This window comes from Schistocerca americana, chromosome 4 (assembly GCF_021461395.2).
Source record: "Schistocerca americana isolate TAMUIC-IGC-003095 chromosome 4, iqSchAmer2.1, whole genome shotgun sequence".
Lineage (NCBI taxonomy): Eukaryota > Metazoa > Arthropoda > Insecta > Orthoptera > Acrididae > Schistocerca > Schistocerca americana.
The window spans coordinates 735,567,159-735,590,640 of NC_060122.1; the positions used below are offsets into that span (position 1 = coordinate 735,567,159).

General features: G+C 43.9%; 1 protein-coding gene across 1 annotated transcript in view; it reads left to right on the forward strand.

Annotated features, from left to right (window-relative positions):
* Positions 1-23,482, forward strand: part of LOC124613763 — a 195,103-nt gene that overhangs the window by 159,619 nt on the left and 12,002 nt on the right. Inside the window, exon 9 of the mRNA XM_047142479.1 lies at positions 20,715-20,884. Coding sequence (XP_046998435.1) covers positions 20,715-20,884 — 170 coding nt within the window. The remainder of the gene's footprint in view (positions 1-20,714; positions 20,885-23,482) is intronic.

Genomic DNA, 23,482 nt, shown 5'->3' on the forward strand with positions numbered 1-23,482 from the left:
ATTGAACATCTGATGATGTTGAAATATACGTTTGACTTGTTGTGTCATCCAAAATATGGTTCAAATGGCTCTGAGCACTATGGGACTTAACTTCTAAGGTCATCAGTCCCCTAGAACTTAGAACTACTTAAACCTAACTAACCTAAGGACATCACACACATCCATGCCCGAGGCAGGATTCGAACCTGCGACTGTAGCTAGAGAAGCAACAGCTTCCTCCGGTTCCTTTCACATGAAAGGTGTCCCTTGGGACTCTTACCTTCCACAGTTTCCCTTCCACCCACTTCCCCGTGGTAAGTGGACACCAGCCAGTGTCTGAAGGAGCCGTTAGCCTGCTGATTGAAGGACTTCAGTCTTCGACTATCCCTGAAGCTATTTCAAAGAACACCTCCCAGCAAGCCCCCAAAGAGTAACAAGAGGGCAAACAGACAAAGTAGTAGCCTGTTAAGAAATGTGAGACTCTGGTGGCGCCACTACCCAAGAGTTCTGCTTCTGAAGATGAGATTAAGACTCCAGCGTCACCAGAGGACCTGGATCTTGCAGATGGTACTGGATACCAGCACTGAGCTGGTGGCAGCAGGTGGTCCTTAGGTGTAAACTGAATTCTTGGTCCCTTGTGCCTTCAGACGACAGAAAGAGTTGTCCTCCACTGGAATTGTGGCAGTTTTTTCTTCCACCTGGCTGACTTGTGATAACTGTTAAGCATTACACCTGCTTTTGGGGTTGCCCTTCAGGAAACCTGATTTCCCACAACACAGACCCCCATCCTTCTTGGCTATCAGGGATATTACAAAAATTATACTGACTGTAAAAGTACATCAGGTGGAGCCTGTATCTATGTCCTTACCTCTGTATATAGCGAACCTGTGCCCCTTCAAACACCTTCAGAAGCTGTGCCTGTCAGGGTGAGGACTACGCAGGAAATTACCATCTGCAACATCTAACTTCCACCAGATGGTGAAGCACCTCACCATGTATTGGTTGCACTAATTTCCCAACTCCCCACCATCTTTTCTACTTCTGGGTGATGTTAATGCCCATAACCCTTTGTGGGGTGGAACCAAGATTACTGGCTGCTCTAATGATGTTGAGAATCTTCTGACTCAACTCAACCTTTGCCTCCTAAATACGGGTGCCCCTACTCATTTCAGTGTGGCACATGGAACATACTTTACCATTGATCTCCCCGTTTGCAGTCCTCACCTTCTACACCCATTCACTGGAGAGCTCGTAACAGCTTGTATCATAGTGACCACTTTCCTTCCTCCCTGTCATTACCCCAGTGTCACTCACCTGGTCGCTTGCCCAGATGGACTTTTGGCAAGGTTGAATGGGATGCTTTCACCTCCGCTACTACCATTGTCTCTGTTGCATGGCAGCATCGATGAGGTGATCCAGACCATCACTACTACAATTACTGCTACTGCTGAATCAGCAATCCCTTGTTCCTCAGGTTGCCCCTGGCAGAAGACAGTGCCTTGGTGGTCACTAGAAATTGCAGTGGTCATTAGAGACCACAAGTGGGTCCTCCAATGTCATAACTGGCACACATCCCTGGAGCACCTCATTGCCTTCAAACAGCTCCATGCCCTGATCCATCCACTCATCAAATGATGGAAGCAGGAGTGTTGGGAATGATATTTCTCCACCATTAGAACACAAACCTCTCTTTCCCAGGTTTGGGCTGAGCTCAGGCACCTTTACAAATATCAGACCCCTTCACACATGAGCTGTGTACACTGACCCAGACAAAATCGCAGTGTGTGTTGCTGAGCATCATGCTCACACCTCTGCATCTGAGCATTACCACTCCACTTTTCATCTCCTAAAACAGCGGGTGGAATGATGATACGTATCTTTTGCTTCATGCCACCCTGTGCCACATAATGCTCCCTTCAGTGAGTGGGAATTTCTCAGTGCCCTGGCTGATTGTCCTGACACATCCCCTGTAACAGACCACATCCATCCCCGAATGATTAAACATCTGTCAGTGGATTACAAGCGCCACCACCATGCCATTGTCAGCTGCATCTGGAGCGATGGCAAATTCCCGTCGCAGTGGGGAGAAAGTGTCATCAATCCAGTGCTAAAACCTGGTAAGGAACTGCTAGATAGTGGATAGCTCTTGTTCTAACAGTCTCACCAATGTTTTGTGCAAGCTGCTCAAATGCATGATGAGCCAGCAGCTGTGTTGTCTCCATCCCAGGTCAGGTTTCAATACCTCCATTCCATTGCCAACAGCTTTGTATACCTGGAGTCTGACATCCAAATGGCCTTTTCCCACTGTTAGCACCTTATTGCTCTCTCTTTTGGTGTGACAAAAGCAGACACCATTTGCAATCCTACATCCTTACTAATTTGCAATAGTGGGGTCTCCGTGGCCTGCTCCTGATTTTTGTACAGTTGTACAGAACTTTTTGTTGCTCCATACCTTCAGAGTTAGTAATGCTTCACACAGTCCTGCCCCCCCCCCCCCCCCTCGCCCCCCCAATATCCAAGAGAATGGGGGTCCTGCAGGGCCCTGTACTGAGCATTCCACTCTTTTTAGTGGCCATTAGTGGTGATTAGTGGTCTCACAGCAGTGGTCGAGTCCTCCGTATCACTGTTCTTTTATGCTAACAACTTTTGCATTTCCTTCTGCTCATCTACTGTTGGTGTGGCTCAATGTAGACTGCAGGGAGCCATATGAAAGGTGCAGTCATGGGCAACCACTCAAGCCTTTCAGTTTTCAGCCAAGACTTGTGTCATCCACTTCTGTCGTCATCGTACTGTCCACCCACATGCGGAACCTTACCTCAATGGGCAATTAATTAACATAGTGGAGACTTATCACTTTTTAGGACTGGTTTTCAACTTGGCTTCTTCATCTCCATTAGCTTAAGCAAAAGTGCTTGCATAATCTTAACAGTCTTTGATGCTAGAGTACACCGACTGGGGTGCAGATCGCCCTACACTGTTGCAACTGTACAAAGCCCTGGTACAGTCTTGTCTCGACTATGGGAGCCTAGCATATGGTTCAGTATCACCCTCAGCATTGTGGTTGCTGGACCCTATACACCACTGTGGAGTTCAACTTGCAATGGCAGCTTTTCAAACAAGCCTCACTATCAACAAACCTCATTAAATAAACACTATATCATGTGCACAAAGAGACTCAGTGTGCTATCAGAAAGAAACAGCAACAATTTTGGAAGCATTGAAGGCTAACATTCCAGTCAACATATAGTTAAAAACAGAATTAAAGTTGAAAAAGTAATGTTAGCAGCAGTCATAAACAGCTGGTAAAGATATGTAATGCAGTTTTTGTAGTAGACAACCATGGTAAGAAGTTAGCTAGCAATTTGCAGAACATGAATATAAGCTCTTTCCAACTGCATTGTAAAACCTGGCATGAGGACAAAAATCTTAAAAACATCTCGCCACATAAGATTATGTTGAAGGATAGTGACGATGTTGTTTGTTTGATGGGTGATAATGACATACCACATAATGGAGCCAAAAAAGTGTGTAACAGATTTGAAGAATTTTTTGGACATAAATAATGTGAAAGACACTTGTTGCGACAATACCTCATTCTACATGACCTCTGTAATTTGTTTTTAGCAAAAAGATTAATAAAACCAGTATCAAAATTGGACAGCTATGTTCTATTTACACAAAATGCATTGTAGCAAATAGTAGTGGACTAGAGAAAAATTTGTGCACTGAACATGGTGTCTGAATTGATTTGAAAACAAATTTGTCAAGAGATAAACAATACTGTGTTTTAAATTAAATATGTGAACAATCTCTGTGCATATTTATGTAACTTACTTTTTTCTTTTTTATGAAAAAACATTAAAACATAATTTAAACTAATGGTATGTGTTCTGAAAAGCATTAACTGGCAATTTTTCTGCTTGAATATTTGAGGTTTGTGTGACCAAAGACAAAGAAAGAAGGCAAGATGAAGCTAATAGGAAGTTTGTGGAATTCTAACATCATATTGGCACAGTGATCAACAAGAGTCTTCACTCTTACTATTTCTTTATTTTTTTGTGTCAGTTACTGTGTAACTGTGACTAATTTGCCCATTCATTATCAGACCATTACCTGTGTGCTCCTGAAATGATGAATGAAATAACATTTATGCATTTTCAGCTATTCACAACTATTCAATTCCATGTATAATCTGCACTTTCATGTGCAAAACTTATCACCATTATTCCAAATTGTCTGTGCAGGTGAGAAAAAAGTAAAGAAATAACAAGAAAAATGTAACTGAATACATATGAAATGCCACTGTTGGTGTGAAAGTGTGTAAAACAAAGGCAAAAGGTGGTTGGTTAGGGAGCTTATGTCCAGGAATGCTAGTGACTGCAGAGATAAAAAACTCAGGGTAGAGGTAAGGGAGTGGATGTGTCATGTGGTGTGGCAATGGTATAATGGAAGTTAGGAGGGTTGTGGGAGGTGACAGTGATTTGTTTGCTAGTCTGGCCTCTGAAATGTTGTCTCAGTGCATTACTTCACAAAGGCTATGACTTCCTCAAGTCAGGCCTTGAAATTAGATTGTGTCTTCTTAATATACTGCCTGTGACACCCACTGTTTTTCGCCACCCTTAGTTTCTGCAGTGTTTGTGTCAAACCTTATGCCATTCCCAGACCATTACCTCTCCTCAAGAGTTCCCTACCTTGCAGGCATTCCTGCTGTAAAAGCTGTACCATGTTCCAACACAAAACACTTTGCAACCCCGCCCCACCAGTCCCACCAGTACTGGTAAATAGTACAGAATCAAAGGCAGAACAGTAGGTGGTGTGGTAGGCATGTAGTTTAATAGCTGATACATGTTCATGGTGTGGCTTTTTATGTAGGAATGACCATGATTTAATTGGCTTACTGTAGTTGCAGAGTTCAGCACTCGTGCCTGTTATAGCAGCAGTTTTGTTGCCACATCTTCTCAGAAGAAGTGAATAATAGCTATGTATTTAACAGTGTTGATTAGTATTAACTAATTGATTCCAAGTCTTAGTGCATTTTTAGAGCATTAATGTTGCATTAATTGACTTTGTACTGCAGTGTTAATCTGAAACAGCTTGCAGCAGTACTTAGATTAAATGTTGTGACTTCTTGGATTAGTGCTAGTCCCTAGCGGTGTAGACATGTAGTGATTAAAGACTGATAGGAGCTGCACCAGTTCTGTGCAGATGCAATATGAACTGGCCGCTTTTCAGAAACAGCTAAAAACTTTGTTGGACATGGTCTTCTGTGTAATGATGCATCAAATTATTCATGCCATAGCATCTTCAGATTTGCTCATCCTTCGTAAGTTAAATCACCTGATATTCTGTCTTTGGTAGATTAACTGTCACTCAACAATGATCATCATCTTGTTGTGAAAGTATCTTATGAATATTTGTCAAATAATATGCAATACACTGTAGTAATTACTCATCAATCTATCCATTTTTGTGTATAATCAGTGTTCCCCAGTCTGCTGATCAGCATTGCTGCAAGTAACGTTCTAAACACTGATACTGAGCAGGGAAGCTACATTCATATGCAAACACATTACTGAGTTCTCTACTAGCTCAGGCGTTTTAAAATCTAATTTTAACAGTTTTCTGCACATTTTTAGTGTGTAAATACAATATTTTTACTGGTAAAAAAACAATTTCATAACCTGTGGTTCTAATTTCATTTTGTCTGAGATACTGGTGCATACTGTCACACATCAAGCACTGATCTAAATTACATGCCAACCTAGGAATTAATGACAAGTTTACCATACACCAATCAATATGAAATTTTATAGAGCTTTCCAAAGTAATGGTAGTAAATTGCTTTGTGTGTCATATTTGAAGTAACTTTGGAAATATTTAGAATTACCTAAAAAGATTACAATTTATGAATTCTTTCTACATTCAACTTTAAGATACTTTAACATGTTTTTGTAAGTACATTAATGATAACTTAAACTAAATATGTTGTCATCAAAATAGGTCATTAAATAATATTTTGTTTAAAGGTGTAAATTACTTTATGTTCTTGGCTTCCTAAAAGTAACTACTTTTCAGTGTTTTTGCTATAATCATCTTGATCTGTTGTACTTTGAGTGAATGAAGGAGTGAATGTGAAGGAGCAGTCATTGAAATTGTGAATAAGTGTGAGTGAGCATGAGTATCTGATTCTGCAGGCCTCACATAAATCATATACATTTGAAGGTGTTCGCTGGAATGACAATATAACTAAAATATATTGAGATCGACATACAGAGCATCAAACTTCTTAAATAGTTTTTTTATTCATTTCACACTCTTGTATGTGAAGTAAATTTCAGTCAAATATAATTGGAATATTATGGTTTGACAGTATTTGACATTACAGCGACATATATGAGAATAACTGATTGATTTGGATTTCGGGTAAGTCATTGTTCCAGAGAACACCTCAAGTGTAACACAGCCAGTTTTTGGTATTGTAGAGATCTGAAACTTACTTCAATCCTTCAGATTGTTAAAATGGGGTTAATTTGTTTTTGTGTTCAGAAATTTGTTGTTATGTTGTATTATCTGAATTCATTTTGGTATGAGCATAGGTCCCAAGATGGAAGTAACAGATTATGTGAGCAGAAATACAAAGCTGATTGATTGGTTACAGTATTAGTCAGTCAATCGCAGAAGAGGTATTTCCCAAGCTTCTGTTCTGGGACAGGAATTTTGCAAGTGAGTTGAGAGTAGTGCATGCTCAGCTCTTATGATGAGAGATCACTTAACCTGGAGCACTAAGGACTCATGTTACAACTAACTAATCATGGTTCTTTGAAGAATATGAAATATCAGTGAAGGTTTATGATCATTTGTGAATTACATCTACAGTAATTTCAAATTTTTTAGTGAAAATTCAGACTTTCTTTCAGAGGGCATAAAAAGCTGTGTAGTGTGCTGTGTACAGTCATAACCACGAGCATTCAGAGTTCAAAAGTGATGAGTTGCATAGCATTTGAGCTAGCATTTGGGTATTAAACACCATGTGTTTTTACACTCTGATTATTTAACAGAGGAAAAGTATGGCCCTTTCAGTACCAGATCTGCATTTAAACCTTAAACTGGTTCCTAGTGGGAAAGGACTGATAAAAACTGTGCTTATATTCCTTCATTTTCGGAACTGTATGCTATGATGGGCTTAGTAGCAAATGTGTGTGTACAAAATGACCACACAGAATAGATGGTTTAAATACAAGAACTTTTCTTCATTTTTTTTTACAGCCCAGTCAGAATAAATTAACTATATTGAACACAATAACACAGTTCAGTACATCTATGCACCCTGTTGACACATGTAGTGTCACTAATTTTCGACAGTTTTTCTTTGCTGGACAAAATTATACAGTTATACACTCCAGAGTCAAAGAAACTGGTACACCTGCCTAATCGTGTAGGGTACCCACAGGTACACAGAAGTGCCACCACATGATGTGGCAGGGACTCAACTAATGTCTGAAGTAGTGCTGAAGGGAACTGGCACCATGAATCCTGCAGGACTGTCCATAAATCTGTAAGAGTATGAGGGTGTGGAGATCTCTTCTGAACAGCACATTACAAAGCATCCCAGATATGTTCAATAATGTTCATGTCTGGAGAGTTTGGTGGCCAGTGGAAATGTTTAAACAACGAACAGTGTTCCTGGAGCCACTAGGTAGCAATTCTGGATGTATGGGTGTGAGGGAATATGGTATAGTTGTAGGTAAACAACTAGAATTCTCTCATATACACATTTATTCACACTTAACGTCTACACAGATACAAGCCCGGAGGCTAACTGCCGTTAGCATCCAACATGCTCTCCAAAGCCCTCTCCTCAAAGATAGCACACTTACGCACAGAACAAATATCGATTTTTATGGTGCTCTACCGCCACATAGCGTCCCCCCCCCCCCCACCCCCCCCTCCGCCCTCCGCGCAGTATGGAGTACAGTTCTTCTGCTCTTCTGCATCAGGCGGAAGCGGTCGACTGACAGGAGACCCGGGGGGGGGGGGGGGGGGGTGAAGGGTGAAGCCCGGTACGTTGACGGTGAAATCAGCAAGCGACCGCCGGCGGCTGAAGACGACGTCCCGTCCTGGAGTGAAGGTGTAGCACTTCGTCAGCCGGCGGGCGGAGAATCACCTTGCCAGAAGGCCTAACAAAGGCACGCAAATTGCCACACGCAGCACTTCTGCTCAATTTAAAGCGGCACACCACATGAGATTCTGCACTTCCTCCCTCAATATTGTCACACGCGAGTACCACACACACTGTATCGCCATCTGCGACAACAGATAATTTATGTATGTCATCAGGGTGCACATGTGTTGTGAATTCTTGGATGGCACCTGTACGAGCAATGGTAGGGAGGTGTGGAGGTGCGGAGGTGTGGGAAAGCCATGGCAGGGGGAAGCATCTGCTAAGAGGGGGGTGGCAGGTGCACTAGACTGTGCAGGAGACAACCTCGGGCGATCAGCTGACAGACGAGGGAGCGTGACCAAAGGCAACGAGGAGCCAGCGTGGGTTGAACGGCGTGACAAAGAGCTGTCACACGAAGATGGTAACACAATGCTAGAATCCGAGTGGTTGGCAGTTCGACTGCAACGGCTGTGAGGAGTGAAGCCCCGAAAAGATTGGCCACTCGAATTAGATGAACGCGGAGAAGGAGCAGAGCTCAGCAGAGAAACACACTGTGGAAAATCAATACCCAAATGCATGGTGTGGGAAGATGGATGGCCGCTCAAAGCAGGAGTGGGAGAAATAGGGGCAGAATCAGGGAGGTTCACCTGAGGCTCAATGAAAGCTGATTTCACTCGGTTGAGTGAGGCCGTGGTTACAGAGTCTTTTATGAGGAGATCCATGTTATTCTCAGAGCGTTTGACGACCTTGTAAGGACCTGTGTAGGGCGACTGAAGCAGGGCTTTGACTGAGTCGTCTCTGAGAAACATGTACTCACAAGAGTCTAGCGTGCGCGGTACGTACACGCACGGAGGTGTATGAGCAGCCGGAGGTGGCGGCTGAATTTTGCTGCAGTGCAAGCGCACCCACTCGAGAAGTGAAGGGAGTTCAGAGGGCCATGGAAGTGGGGTCAGAGTGACTAATTCTCCAGGCAAAACCAGAGGTTGGCTATATACAAACTCGCCTATGGACCCCTTGAGGTCTTCCTTGAAAGTCGCACGAAGGCCAAGAAGCACGAAGGGCAGTGCCTCTGTCCATAGTGAGTCATGCCAACGCAGGGCAGACTTCAGGGTGTGATGCCATTGCTCGACAAGCCCATTGCTTTGGGGGTGGTATGCAGAAGTATGAATTTTGACAATACCACACATTTTACATAAGTCAGAGAAAACTGAAGACTCGAATTGTCGCCCCTGGTCAGTGGTGAGGTAAACAGGTGGGCCAAATCTAGAGATCCACGAATCTAAGAATGCTCGACTTACTGTCTCAGAGGTAATGTTCGGAATAGGCACAGCCTCAGCCCACCGAGTCATCCTGTCAATAGCTGTAAACAAGTAACGGAAACCCTCGGAGGGGGCAAAGGGCCTACGAGGTCAACATGAACATGGTGAAACCGGCCTGGAGGTTGGGCAAAACAGCCAAGGGGTGGAGAAGTGTGCCTGGTAACTTTGTTCTGTTGATACACCATGCATGCCCTTGCCCAAGACTGACAGTCACGGCGCATGTTTCTCCAGACAAACCGTTCAGCTACCAGACGGGTGGAGGCTTTGACACCGGGGTGTGCTAATGTGTGTAGTTTGTCAAAGACCTGGCGTTGAAGGGGCTTAGGAATGAATGGCCGCAACGTACCAGTCGATTCATCACACCACACTAAGTCAGATATGCCAGGGAAAGTAGAGCGTACCGGTTGGAGAGAGGAGCTGTGGTCTGAAATTAACTGCATGGTATCGGGGTCTGCCGATTGCAACCGAGGTAGATCCGTTAAGTCAATTAAGGTTGTGACAGCACCAACACGCGAGAGAAAATCGGCGACCACATTGTCCGCTCCTCGGATGTAGTGAATGTCATTTGTAAATTGCAAGATGTAATCGATGTGACGAAAGCGTCATGGGGGCGGATCAGCCGCAGGATTTTTTATGGCAGGAACCAACGGCTTGTGATCAGTGAGCACATAGAAATCTCGTCCCTCAACGTCAGTTCTGAAGTGTCTTATGGCCTCGTAAACTGCAAGTAGTTCTCTGTCGAATGCTGAGTATTTCTTCTGCGCGTTGTTTAGCTTTTTTGAGAAAAACTTCAGGGGGGTCGTAACATCGTTGTATGTCTGACTCAGTACTGTGCCGATAGCATTGTCACTAGTGTCAGTAGTAATAAACATTGTGGCGTCCGCCCGTGGGTGAGCAATAGTGACAGCGGAGGCCAACAACTGTTTGAGTTCATTAAATGCCTTGTCCATGTCTGGTGTCCATGGTACCTGGTGGGTGCCAGAAGTTTGTGGGCCAGCGAGAGCATCTGTGAGAGGAGCCTGCACCACAGAAGCGGCTGGCAAATGTTTCCAGTAATAATTAACTGTTCCGATGAACCTTCGTAATTCCCTGTAGGTCTGAGGGCGTAGCATCTCGAGAACAGGCTTGATCTTGTCCTGTGGTGGTGTCAGACTGTCCAATGACACAACATAACTTAGGAATGTGACGGATGACTGGTGCAATTGAGTCTTTTTATTGTTCAGTTCAATACCAGCGGCTGCTAAAATATCTGTCACAAATTGAACACGCTCCTCACTCTGTTCTAAAGTAGAAGCAAAAACCAATATGTCGTCCATATATACAAAACAAAAGTCTAGATGGGATAAAGTTTGATTGACGAAACGCTGCCACGTTTGGGGTGCATTTTTCAACCCAAACGGCATAAATTTGTATTGGAACAGCCCGAAGGGAGTGGTTATGGCAGTCTTTTCAGTGTCCTCCGGAGCCATAGGAATCTGGTGAAATGTGTGCTTACAGTCCAAAACAGAGAAGTACTTTGCACCTGCGAGCGCATGATTGAAGTCTGCGATGTGTGGGACCGGATATTTATCAATGATGGTGCGGGCATTTAAACACCTATAGTCTCCGACCGTACGCCAAGTACCGTCTTTCTTTTGGTCAAACAGGATAGGACTAGCCCAGCAACAGGAAGAAGGTTCAATTATTCCCTTTTGTAACAGATCATCCAATTCTTCTTTTGCAATTTTCATAAATTCCAGCTTGAGGCGGCGTGGACATTGCGATATGGGCGGCCCATCGGTTAGACGTAACCGATGAACTGTGCTGTTAGTGACTACTGCAATACGTGGCGCGGCATGATAGTCAGATGTCCGTGAAGCGGAGCAGGCAGTGGCGGACGGGCCAAGCTGTGGCGCTGAGGGCACGGAAGTACAGGTGTGCCACCCGCTCGTAGGCTGCGTAAAGGCTGCACACGTGTTAACATGGGCGAGGTTGGTACACTGGTTCTTGGTAGCGGGCCGTGCCGCTAAGAGCGCTGTAGGCACGAGTGGGCGTGGCCAGACAGCAGATGGCCGTAGTTCATTGCCACAAGCTTGACAAGTTAATTTTCCATTCGGAACACAAGGAGCATGAGCACTCGGGCATACCCTGTCATTACAAAAGGGAGTGCTGACACAGTTTACAGAGTTCACAACATTGTCGTTAACGGGCGCGGGCACGGGAACACCAGATTGGCACGGACTGGCCTTGTCTGTAGCCGACGAGTTGTGTGCTTGTAGTGCCGTGAGGCGTTGTTGTGTGGAGGCCAACTCGTGGTGTATGTCGCGGAGATGCAGCAGCATTTCCATACGTTCCATCCGCAACTTAGAAGACTTGGCGCACTCCACTAGCCACTTGTTTGTCCAAGATTGCAGCTCCAAGGATAGGTTTACACACTTCTTAGCACAGCACACATGTTTGGTGTTATCTGAACTGTCACTCGGCGAAGCAAAAGGAATACGTTTGTTAAGGGAGGGGTAAAACACAGTATTTTGCACAAAATCTAGTGACAACTGATAGTGCTTGAGGAAATCAATTCCGAGAATAGGTTCTTCAATTGTTGACACTAGAAACGTCCACTCCAGCTTGCACTCGGGCGAAAGTTTCACTGTATACAAAGTGGAACCCGAACACTGTAGGGTAGACAAGTTCTCTGCACGAAGTACTGTTTTGTGTGGTTGCACTTTATTGGTTGCTAGGCGAACCAGCAGCAAAGAGACGTCTGCGCCAGTGTCTACCAGGAAACATACACCTGATCGTAAATCGCGAACATAGACTCGACCCCCTTACTGTTATTGTCCGAAATGGAGTGCAACATGGGATGGTGCCCATTGTTTACATCGCAGGAGGTGGCACCGTAGCCTACCTGCGGTTGGAGTTTGGGTAAGAACACGGTGACTGGCATTTGCGAGCTTGCTCCCCGAATCTCACTTGGAAGAAACAGTAAGGTTGGGCAGGCCTGTGCCCTCGTGGGTAGTTGCTAGGTGACAGAGTATGTGCCCCAGAGTCTTCCACTGAGGCCGATGCACTGTCGTTGCGAGGAGTTGAAGGTGCAGGCAGGGCGGCTAGTTTAAAAAACTTGTTATCAGCAGCACCAGACAAGGGCGTGGCGTCAGAAAGCGTCTCAGTGCAGTCACGTCCAGAATGCAGTGCACGGAGCTCACGTTGCCTGGCGGAGTATGCTTTGTCGGCGGCGCGTAAACTTCATTTACTGGCCTATCTTCATACGCAGATATTGCAGTCTGGACAGGCAAAGGCAGCTTTTCAGTCCAGATTTCTGCGAGCGTGTCATCAGGCATAACTTGCTCATCGACGAGAAGACGGATGCACCACCACAGCTGGGATGGATACCTGTCGCCGAGACGCTCTTCGTAGATGAGCTGTCGCACATTTTCTCTCCTGGTTTTAGAGACGCGCTCCAGCATCGTTTGTTTCACCACAGCATACTTCCCTGCTAGGGGGGGGGGGGGTGCTTTGACCAGATCATAAATTAAATCGACACGGTCGTGAAGATGGTTCATGAGGCAGGCAAAGCGTGCGTCGTCGTCCAAAGCACAGACATTGAATGTTTGTTCAACCAGGTTAAACCAGAACTCCAGGTGAGTGGGTTTGAAGTCTGGTAATTTCGGCAGATTCGGCACTGCAGTCACTGCGGAGGTGCGCCTATTACTTCGGACGGAAGTAGAGCATGCAGAAGATTGCGAGTCTGGATTATTGGCATCCCGTAATGTGGGAATCGCGAAATTCACTCGACGCCAGGGGGGCGGCTGAGAAGCGACGGACGCTCGAACGGTGTGAGGATCATAGTCAAAATGTGCATTCTCATTGACGTGGTAGCTCGGAGAGAAGCCACAAGTGCTTAAGTACGCCGGTGAATGTCCGTTATGCACACAGTATTCACTCGACCGTGAGTGGTGGGGCTGGTTGTAGATGTCGGAGTAATTACTATCCAGCACAGAATTGTTGACCTGATTAGAAGCAACACAAGGATCCCACACACGTCCACTAGGATGCACACTCGGTGTGATATTTGCTGTTTGGCGAGCATTGAACATCTGTTGACTAGCCGGCGCGGAAGGATACACACGTGGCGGGAACTGATTCGAGTTTGAATTTACTACTGGATTTTCCGAAGTGCACAAAACCTCGCTTGACGCCATGAACTGTATTGAATTGTGTGTTCGACACAGGAGTAGAAATGTTCCGACCATCACTCTGTGGAGAACACGTGGGAAGGTCCAGGCTAACAAAGCCAGAGTCCACGACCGTTGGCGGTTGGAAGAAACTGGCGGCACTCGATGAATTGCACTGCATGTTCTGGCTGAAGGATTCCGAAGACTCTTGCGGCATGTCCACTACGACGGCAGGAGTACTGGAGAGATGTTGCTGGAATCCGGGCAGCGGTGAATGCTGAAAGGCCATTGTCTGGAGCTGAACAAAGGCCCTCGCAATCGCGGAGAAACTCGACGCGGTAGGCACGTAAATAACCTTCAGGCGGTAACTCGGACGCGTATTACACAAAAACGGGGTCACCAGTGAGGGAATATGGTATAGTTGTAGGTAAACAACTAGAATTCTCTCATATACAGATTATTCACACTTAGCGATTACACAGATACAAGTCCGGAGGCTAACTGCCGTTAGCGTCCAACATGCTCTCCAAAGCCCTCTCCTCAAAGATAGCACACTTACGCACAGAACAAATATCGATTTTTTTTTATGGCGCTCTACGCCACAGGTGTTACATTGTCTTGCTGAAATTGCCCAAGCCCATTGGAATGCATAATGGACATGAACTGATGCACATCATCAGACAGGATGCTTACATATATGTCACCTTTCAGAGTCATATTTAGACATATCAGGGGTCCCATATCACTCCAACTGCACATGCCTCACACCATTACAGAGCCTCCACCAGCTTGAACAATCTCCTGCTGACATGCAGGTCCATGGATTCATGGGGTTGTCTCCATATTTGTACACGCCCATCCCCTCAATACAGTTTGAAATGAGGCTTGTCCAACCAGGCAACATGTTTCCAGTCATCATCAGTCCAATGTCTGTATTTATGGGCCCAGGTAAGGCGTAAAGCTTTGTGTCGTGCAGTCATTGAGGGTACACGAGTGGGCCTTTTGCTCCAAAAGCCCATATCATTGATTGGTTTGCATGCTGACACTTGTTGATGGCCCAGCAGCGAAATCTGCAGCAGTTTGCAGAATGGTTGCACTTCTGTCACATTGAATGATTCTCTTCAGTTGTCATTGGTCCCGTTCTTGAAGGATCTTTTTCCGGTTGCAGTGATGTCAGAGATTTGATGTTTTACTGGATTCCTGATATTCACAGTACAGTCATGAAATGGCCATTCACAAATGATATTTCTGTGATGCATATTTAAGTGTGTAATGGATGATGTTGTCAATGATAAAAACATCAGATCATTCGTCTTCATTCACACCCAAATTTCAAATTGGTACATTACCCCAAGTTCAATGACAGCTCCACCAGAGGAGGCTACCAGATTTTAGAATATCCTTAGCATACAGGAAATCACATGCAGGCAGAACCATAAGTTAAAGCCTGTTGCTGGCTGCGAGTTAGTACACAGGCAGAAACAATGCATTACAGCCACACCCTGATGTAAGAATTTTAGTGTTGAAGAGCATCAATTCTACTGTCACAATCAGTGTAACTCCAAACATGGAGGGCAACATCTGAGAGTCAGATATACAACTACCTCATACCATTCCAAACAATTGTCTGTGATGGATAGACAGTCAGGTAATGACTTCTTGGTTGACTCAGGGTCCAATATTGGTGTATTTCTGAGTGAATTGTTTTGTCCTTACATCAGAGTAACACCTCCCCATTTAATGGCCATAAATAATTCAACAGTTACAGCATAGGGCAGAAGGAATATGACGTTTGATCTTGGTTTACAAGAATGCTTAGCATAGAGTTTTCTGGTTGTGAATGTCAGATAGCCCATCCTGGGAGTATTTCTTTTTTTACATTATTTCAACTTTGTTGTGTACATCAAGAGGAGCTACCAAAAATATGCAACAGCTGTAATGGCTAGTCACGATGGAGTGTGGCAAAACATTCTCAGTGAATTCCTAGGCATTTCTTCCATCAGAGGCTGAGGTGATGGCTTGGCACAACACACAGCATTTCATATGCACCTTACCAGGACAGCTGGTGCTGACTAAACTACACCACCTCACCCCTGGGAAATTTACATGGCAAAAAAGGATATAGACAGGCAGATAAGTGAGGGGGTGATGAAGCCTTCAGAAAGTGAATGGGCTTCACCATTCCACATGGTGCAGAAATACGAGGGTTATTCCAAAAGTAAGGTCCGATTGATTGCCAAATTGAAACCACAGTGAACATCAGAAATGTTTTACTTGTAACAATTAGCTACACCTTTCAGCTACTTCTCTACGTAGTCGCCGTTCTGACTTAGACTTTTGTCATAGCGTTGTACCAACTTTTCAATAGCCTCATCATAGAAGGCAGCCGCCAGTGCTTTCCGCCAATTCTCCACGCTGGCCTACACCTCGTTGTCTGTGTCAAAATGTTGTCTTCAAAGACAGCGGTTCATGTGACCAGAGATGCGGCTGAGAATTGTCTTGAAGACGAAACAGCACGACAGTTATGTAATGTTGGCTGCATAGCTTCAGGCGAAATTTCTCACCAGGCCCTCGTACTTGGCGGCAGACACTATTTTCTAGACATCTTTACGCACTCACTGCGACCTCAGAAATGAGAAGAGCGACGTGATGCTAACTGGGGTTATACTAGAGACACTACCCAACACATCTGTGCAAAGCTTTATCGGATTTTCATAGTCGTTTCCATTTCGCGACCGATCGGACCTTACTTTTGGAATAACCCTCGTATATTGGCACATATAGGCTGTCCAATGACTACCAGATATTAAATGCAATGATGATTTTGAATCGGTATCCTATGCCCCATGTTACAGACGTAAAAAACTTAGTGGCAGGCACAGCAGTATTCATTGTTATTGACTGCAATTGTGTGCACTCCTAAAATCTGTTGGCACCATCTGACAGCTGAGATTATAATCACTACACCCTTTGGCTTATTTAAATATTGTTATGTGCCATACGGATTGAAAAACACTGCTGAAACAGGGCTGTTTCTCATTCAACAGGTGCTCCATGGCATCAACTGCTTATATTGTTGTACGGACAACAGTCTAATCTTTTTGCAGTCATAAGACCAGTATAAAAAACATATCCTTAAAGTGTTACACGCCTAGGGGTGTAAGTGTTGTAGCCAACATAGACAAGTGTGTTTTCGGCCAGGTCGGAGTGAAATTTCTTGGTTTTGAGGTGTTGGCACAAGGGCTCACACGACTTGTGGAATATGTAATGGCCATTCAGCATGTACTCAGACCAAAAACATTCGAAGATCTAAGATGATTCCTTGAAATGTTAAATTATTATTAGCGCCACTTACCACAGGCCACAACATTGCTGGTACCAGTAACAATACTGCTAAAAGGAAAACACACTGCAGGCTCAAAAAATAAATAAATAAATAAAAATAAAAATAATAAAAAGGGGGTACCATGGAGTCCAAAGTGACAGTGTTCAGTAAAGTGAAGAAATATGCTGCATGGGCAGTTCTGCTATCACATTCATGGCGTAAGGGGGTGATAGATCTCGTGGTTTGCACAAGCCATGGTGCTGTGGGGGCAAATTGTTGAGAGTGCTTGGCAACCTTTGGCTTTTTCCCAGTTACCCAGAGACATGCAAAGGTGTTAGAGTGCTATTCACAGGGAGCTATGTGCACTGCAGGGATGATCCAGTTTGAACCTGAAGCAAGTGAAGCAATGTTTCACATGGCAAGATGTTGATTTTCATATCCTGGCCTTTTGGTGCAACATTTTCACTGTGTTCCATGATTTGTTGCACCCAGGAGTACAGGCTACCCTATGGCAGCTGACTAAGAAGGTAGTGTGGTCCTGAATCAGTGAAGAGAGTAGAAAAGGGCACAGCAGTGGAATGTCTGCCAGAGATGCAAAGTGGATGGGCATGTGTCTAGGCTGATAGAAACCATTGTCACGCCTATGTCACAGTTTGGGCACATCTGTGGATCTGGTTGAATGGCTATTGTTATTTGGTTAACATCAAGGACAATTTCACGAGATGTCCTGAGCTCTTCATGATCACCATCACAACCATGGCGAGGACACTGCTCAGTGGTTGGATTACAAGATTTGGCACACTCCAAAAACTAACAACCAACGGGACCAACAGTTCAAGGCCACATTATTCCAAGAGTTACTTCACCTGTGTGGTTGCACTCACATTCACATGATGAGCTGCAACACAACTGGCAATGGGAAGGTGCAAAGATTCTACCACACCTTGAAGGTGGCACTGATGTGTAATTAGGTTCCATGGATGGAGGCTTTACCAAATGTGTTGTTAGGGTTATAGTCAGCTTTGAAGGAAGATATGGAACATATTCCAGCACAGTTGGTTAATGGTGAAGCCTTACAACTATCAACCAAATTGATCTAGGAGAAGCTGATCTATGTCGCTTCAGTGCTGTTGATTTCCGAGTCTGGAAGACAGTTCCATTTGACCATGGGCTTCCTCCAACCAGTCACTCCCAGGCCTCACCGGACAAACCTATTTTTGTCCACAGGTACCTGTTCAGCTCATCCCATGTGTAGCTCTGTGATGACTCTGCTCACCCATCTCTATTGCCTCCTTACATGGCATCATTCAAAGTGATACACTGGGAGCCACATACGTTCAATATTCATCAGAGCAAAGTGAGGAGCTGATGTTATTGAATGGCTTAAATTGACTCATCAGAATATGGAAACAAGGGACCTAGCAGCTGCCACCCTCACACCTCCAGGCCATGTACTTCAGGCAGTCTGCATGCCACCAATAGTCAACATAGGCAACAGCGGCTCAAACATCGTGCATGTTACTCAGCAGCCAGGCATGCTGGAATTTCTGCTGACAAAGGACCTGAGCTAAATGTATGATGAAACACCAGTTCCCCGACATTCCTAATGCTCTCTGTTCTATGTTCTCTCTCTCTCTCTCTCTCTCTCTCTCTCTCTCTTTATTCTTCTTCTTCATCATCATCATTTTTTTAAAAGAAAAACATAAAAAGTGAGTTGTGTATGGGGATGGGGGAAAGGGGGGGGGGGGGGAGGGGGAGGTGATGGCCCACTGTCGTAGGTAGTGACCTAGCAATCAAAAAATAACAAATGACTCCAAAGTGTAGTATTTCTTTTATATAATTTCTAGGTCTTTGTTTCTGGTGCCTTTTGCAGTTGAATGTTTGTTTTCATGTTGGTGATTTTTGGATGAGTGTTACCCACATTTGTTTGTGATTGCCTACAGAATCTACCTTCCAACTAAACATTCATACAAATTCATTTTGAACTAAATCACACTGTTTAAAGAGTACAAATTTATTTCATTTGGTAATATGGAAAGTTTTGTCTATAGCTGGGAGATGCTATTCTTTATCTCGTGCTTTCTTCTACATGATTCATTGATAAGCTGTTCTAAAGTGGTGTTTGTCAGTCCAAGTGTCACATTTATTGTATTTATTTCCTTTTTTATACCATTAGCCAATTTTTTACTGAATGCTTTGAATGAAGCAGGTACATCTGCATCCATTTTTCTCATCACTACTGGTATGTAATATATACAGTAACACATGTTTAATTGGTCTCAGCTTAACATTGTAAAGTGAAACCACATGCAGTTCACCCCACAACATGAACACTGTCATCATAAAGAAGCTTTCGAAAACCAATCAACTTGGATTGTATACAACTCACCAGATTGGATAATAGACAGTTTAGCACACACTCGCTGTATGTAGATGCCAACAGGAAGCTGGTTTGATGTGTAGGTTGTTGCATCACTGACAGTTAATACTCTGTAATAGATTGATGTGCCAAAGCTGCAATCTGTGACAGCTGATGTAGATTAGTCATGGGACTAACAAAATCAAAGCCTTTTGTAGTTGTAGCCAATATCATCCAACTTCTGAACTAATTATTTTCTTCTCCATCATAATTGTAGTCGAAGGATTTAATAATTGTTCAACTACTAACCAAACCTCTTCAAAATTCTTGATTCACAGTGATAGCAATTGATTTTACACTGCAGTGTAATCTTTGCTGTTGAACTTCCTTACTATTTTCTACAGATATCAACTCCCACTAAGCTGTATCCTCAGAATCCACCAGTTTTCTTTAAAATTTCAAATTACTGTTTATTATTCCTGTTCGTCATAAATTTTATTTGCTCCCAGCCATATTTGTTCTGGGTATCTGACTGTGTAGGCAATGGTTATTTACTGTGTTATAGGGTGACGAGGTGTAGTCTGATCAGGAGCTAAGACTTAATATTATTCCAGCTTGCTCATCTTACCACTTCAGCGCGCTTGCCAAGGTCTTCATTCAGATTTATTTTCTCAAAGTGCTGCAGTTACTACTGGAAGTTTAGAGTACAATTCGAACTTTAAACTTATAAAATAAAAGCAAGGCCTCTCATTGACAGTGTCTTGTGTACTGTACTCCCATTTACAATAACTGTTCATTACAAAGTTGTTACATTATTTGGAACATCGCAAAAACATTGATAAGGACAAAGTCAAAAAATGATCTGTCTTATTTAAAAGTTTTCAGTTGAGTGTATCAATAAAACAACTTTCGTCTTGTCCCAATGACACTCTTCCTCTGTGGCTCACACCACACCTCCAAGGCAGGACCCAATGACACAGAATAAACCACCTCACCAGCAGGTACCATGAGCATGTTATGATGTTTATTGTTGTCCCGGCTTGCACATACGCTGTATCCATCCATCTCATGACCATGACACACAAATAAAACATACATCCAAACAGTAGATTATCTAATACATTACAAAAATAAACTTTTTGTATTGATGACCATCGGGTAGTTCAAAAAGTGCTTGTGTGAGACATCACATCAGTAAGGTGAGATGTTTCACTAAAAGTTTCAGCAGCAGGTTCATAAGTATGGCCACATGCATATTGTGACCAATGTTGGCTAACTTCTAAAGGAGTTAACAGATTTTGATGATGTATTCCGTGTTCTTCGTTTTATAACTCAGTTTGATAAACTACTTATGTGTGATGGATATTTGTATCTTTCTTGTACTATAATGTGCTTGTGTTTTGTGCCCATTTCCTTATAGGTTTCTGTGAGACATGCAGCACTCTATGGATTGGCAGAAATGTATGAACACTGTAGCAGCCAGCAAAAATTGATTTCACTTTCAAATTTCGAAGTAACTACAAAACTGACCTGGTTGCTGGGATTAATTTTAGAAGTTTTTACAAAAGAGACATCATCATGGCGAGATAAGTAAGTGCTTCGTATTTTAATTCATCTAATGATGCACTATTATATGTTATTTCAACTACAAATTGCATAAGTGCACTCTGAAATGGCGTGTCAACTGATTGCGCTCAAACACTTTTACAGGTCTTGAATGCAGTATTTATTCACTTACTATGCCTGACACATTACAGGTTTCACCATTTCCAAAGGCAGATGTTTGTAGTATCATTCATGTGTAATAAGCCAAATGGATCTGTGCACTGAGAATGCAACGTATCTAGATATCTTGTACTTGATAAGACAGTACTTGATGTGGTGATATAAGTACAGTGGATACTTTGTGTCCATATTGGGCCATTTGGCTTATTGCACACAAACAATGTTACCTATTTCTGCCAATTAACGTGGCAAAAGCCAAAATGTGTAAGGCATAGTAAGTGCACAATTATTGAGCTCCAAACATAAAAAAGTATTAGTGATACACTTGTAAGTAGTGTGGAGCAGGCGTGGTAATTGTGATGATAATCACTCACACTCCCGTCACTTACTACGAATACTTTTATTCTCACAGCATATACACAATGCGTGTAGCATAGAGTAAGAACTACAGAGAAAAGATCTGGAAAAGGTATGGTTGTTCTTGCTTTGGTAGGGCAGTGATATTATTATTATTTTTTTTTTTTTTTTGGGGGGGGGGGGGGGGGGGGGGGAGGCAGAGCTAGTGGTTCTATGTCCTCACACATTTATTTCTTAAAAATGAATTAATATACTGCATCAGTGTTTACTTTGGGTCATCCTAGTCTTTTTTAGATTTACTTTTTTCATTTTATAATTTTATAGTTGATGGTGTGTGTGTGTGTGTGTGTGTGTGTGTGTGTGTGTGTGTTGGTTTTGTAATGAAGTTTGATTAACTGTGAACTTGTTTTTGCATCTAAAGTTTCATTACATCAACCAAGGACACAGAACAAATAACAGCATTGACTTAGCACCAGAGTTACACATGCACTTGAAATAGTGAAACAGAGCAAAGAACAGTCCTGGCTGAGTCTGATAACAAGGTTAAGTTTGCTATAGCAGAATTGCAGAACAGTCCTAGTTGGCAAGTAGAACCTTCACTGAACACAACTGAAATAAGAGAGAGCAAGGCGTGCTGTTAACATGTGGCCATTGGCATGTGGCTGACGGAGTTGGTGGCTGCCAGTGAAGCAGATGCCATAATTTCAGTCTCTCACCAAATATGAGCTCTGCAGTTGTGTTAGCAGCATATGTGAGTGCACCACCATATCCCTCCCACCCTTTGGCAAGCCATTGCTGCAGGTATCAGTGGAAGAAGGCAGAGGTCCATATTGGCAGGTCTGTTGCTGACGACGTGCTGCTGTGGCCAAGGAGGCTATAGGATCTGCCCAGGTGACTCTGCAGTAGCTTCGGTGGTGGTGGTAGCAGATGCATATTGACATTTGCTTCAGTCATGTCATAGCATTCAATGCAGTGTCACTGTTTTCTGGATGGTGGAGTCAGCTGCTTCTGATCTAACAGGGAAATGGCCAGAAGGGCCCATATGCGGTGAGCTAGGCATGGCAAAAACACCGTACACACAGGTAATATGGAAAACATGCTTTTGGCGGCAAGGGCCAGGGGTGAGGATGATGGGGAAAGGGACGGTGGAGGGGAGGGGCATAAAGTTGCTCCTGTGGAAGGGCTGCATCGAAGTATCCTCCATGAAACATTGGTTGCAAGTTGGTGCACCCACCAGTCATGCCTTAGTGTTGTGAGTGACAACAGCTCATCAAGCCCCTTGACAGGAGTGGCTCTTGGGGCTAGGCTCTGCACCTGCATCTGTGGCGATAAAGGGTTGGTGCCACAAGGAGGCCACAGCTGATTCTGATTACAGGAGACAGACATCCTGCCAGCATCCATAGTGAACACTCAGCAACCATGTGTTGCTCTCAGTCACCGGTGTCCATCCCTCCATGGGGCTTACCACTCTTTGGTGGGTTCTTCTTGGCTACTACGGGTCCCAGCCTTCACAGCATCTTATCCCTTCCATGCTGCATGTCTTCTTCTTGCTATTCTTTTTCCCCATCCTTGGAGAACACATCTGGGACGCTTTTGGAAATGTGTTCTGCATTTTCAGTAGCCTGACGTCAGAACAGTCTCTCCACTGTTTTCCGTTCCTTTTTTCTTTCTTTTTTTCCATTCTCATACTCTCCCTCTGCTTCAGCATTTCATGTGCATCTTTTTTCTTTGTCTTCATCATCTTCCTCTCTGTGCACTCTTGAAGGCTGGCCCATGCTCCCAATGCATAACAGGTGACTGGGAAATGTGAAATTCCCAGCCCTGTTTTGACAGGTAGGTATCGCACATACTCCCTAGTACAGCCAGGCCCACTGAGGGTGGTTGCTTGAGTTGTTACATTCCCAAGCTGCCAATTGGTTCCTCTGTCAAATGTTTGGGAGGTGTGAATAATCACCTAAGGTGGGTGCACCCCCTGAGGGGGGGCAGAAGGGGGCAGTTGGAAGAAGCATGCCATCAGAGAGGCAGTCAATCATGGGGATTTTCTTACAATAAGCCAATCATCTTCTTCACAGTCCATGTCTACTAAACATAAATGGAATGAGGCTA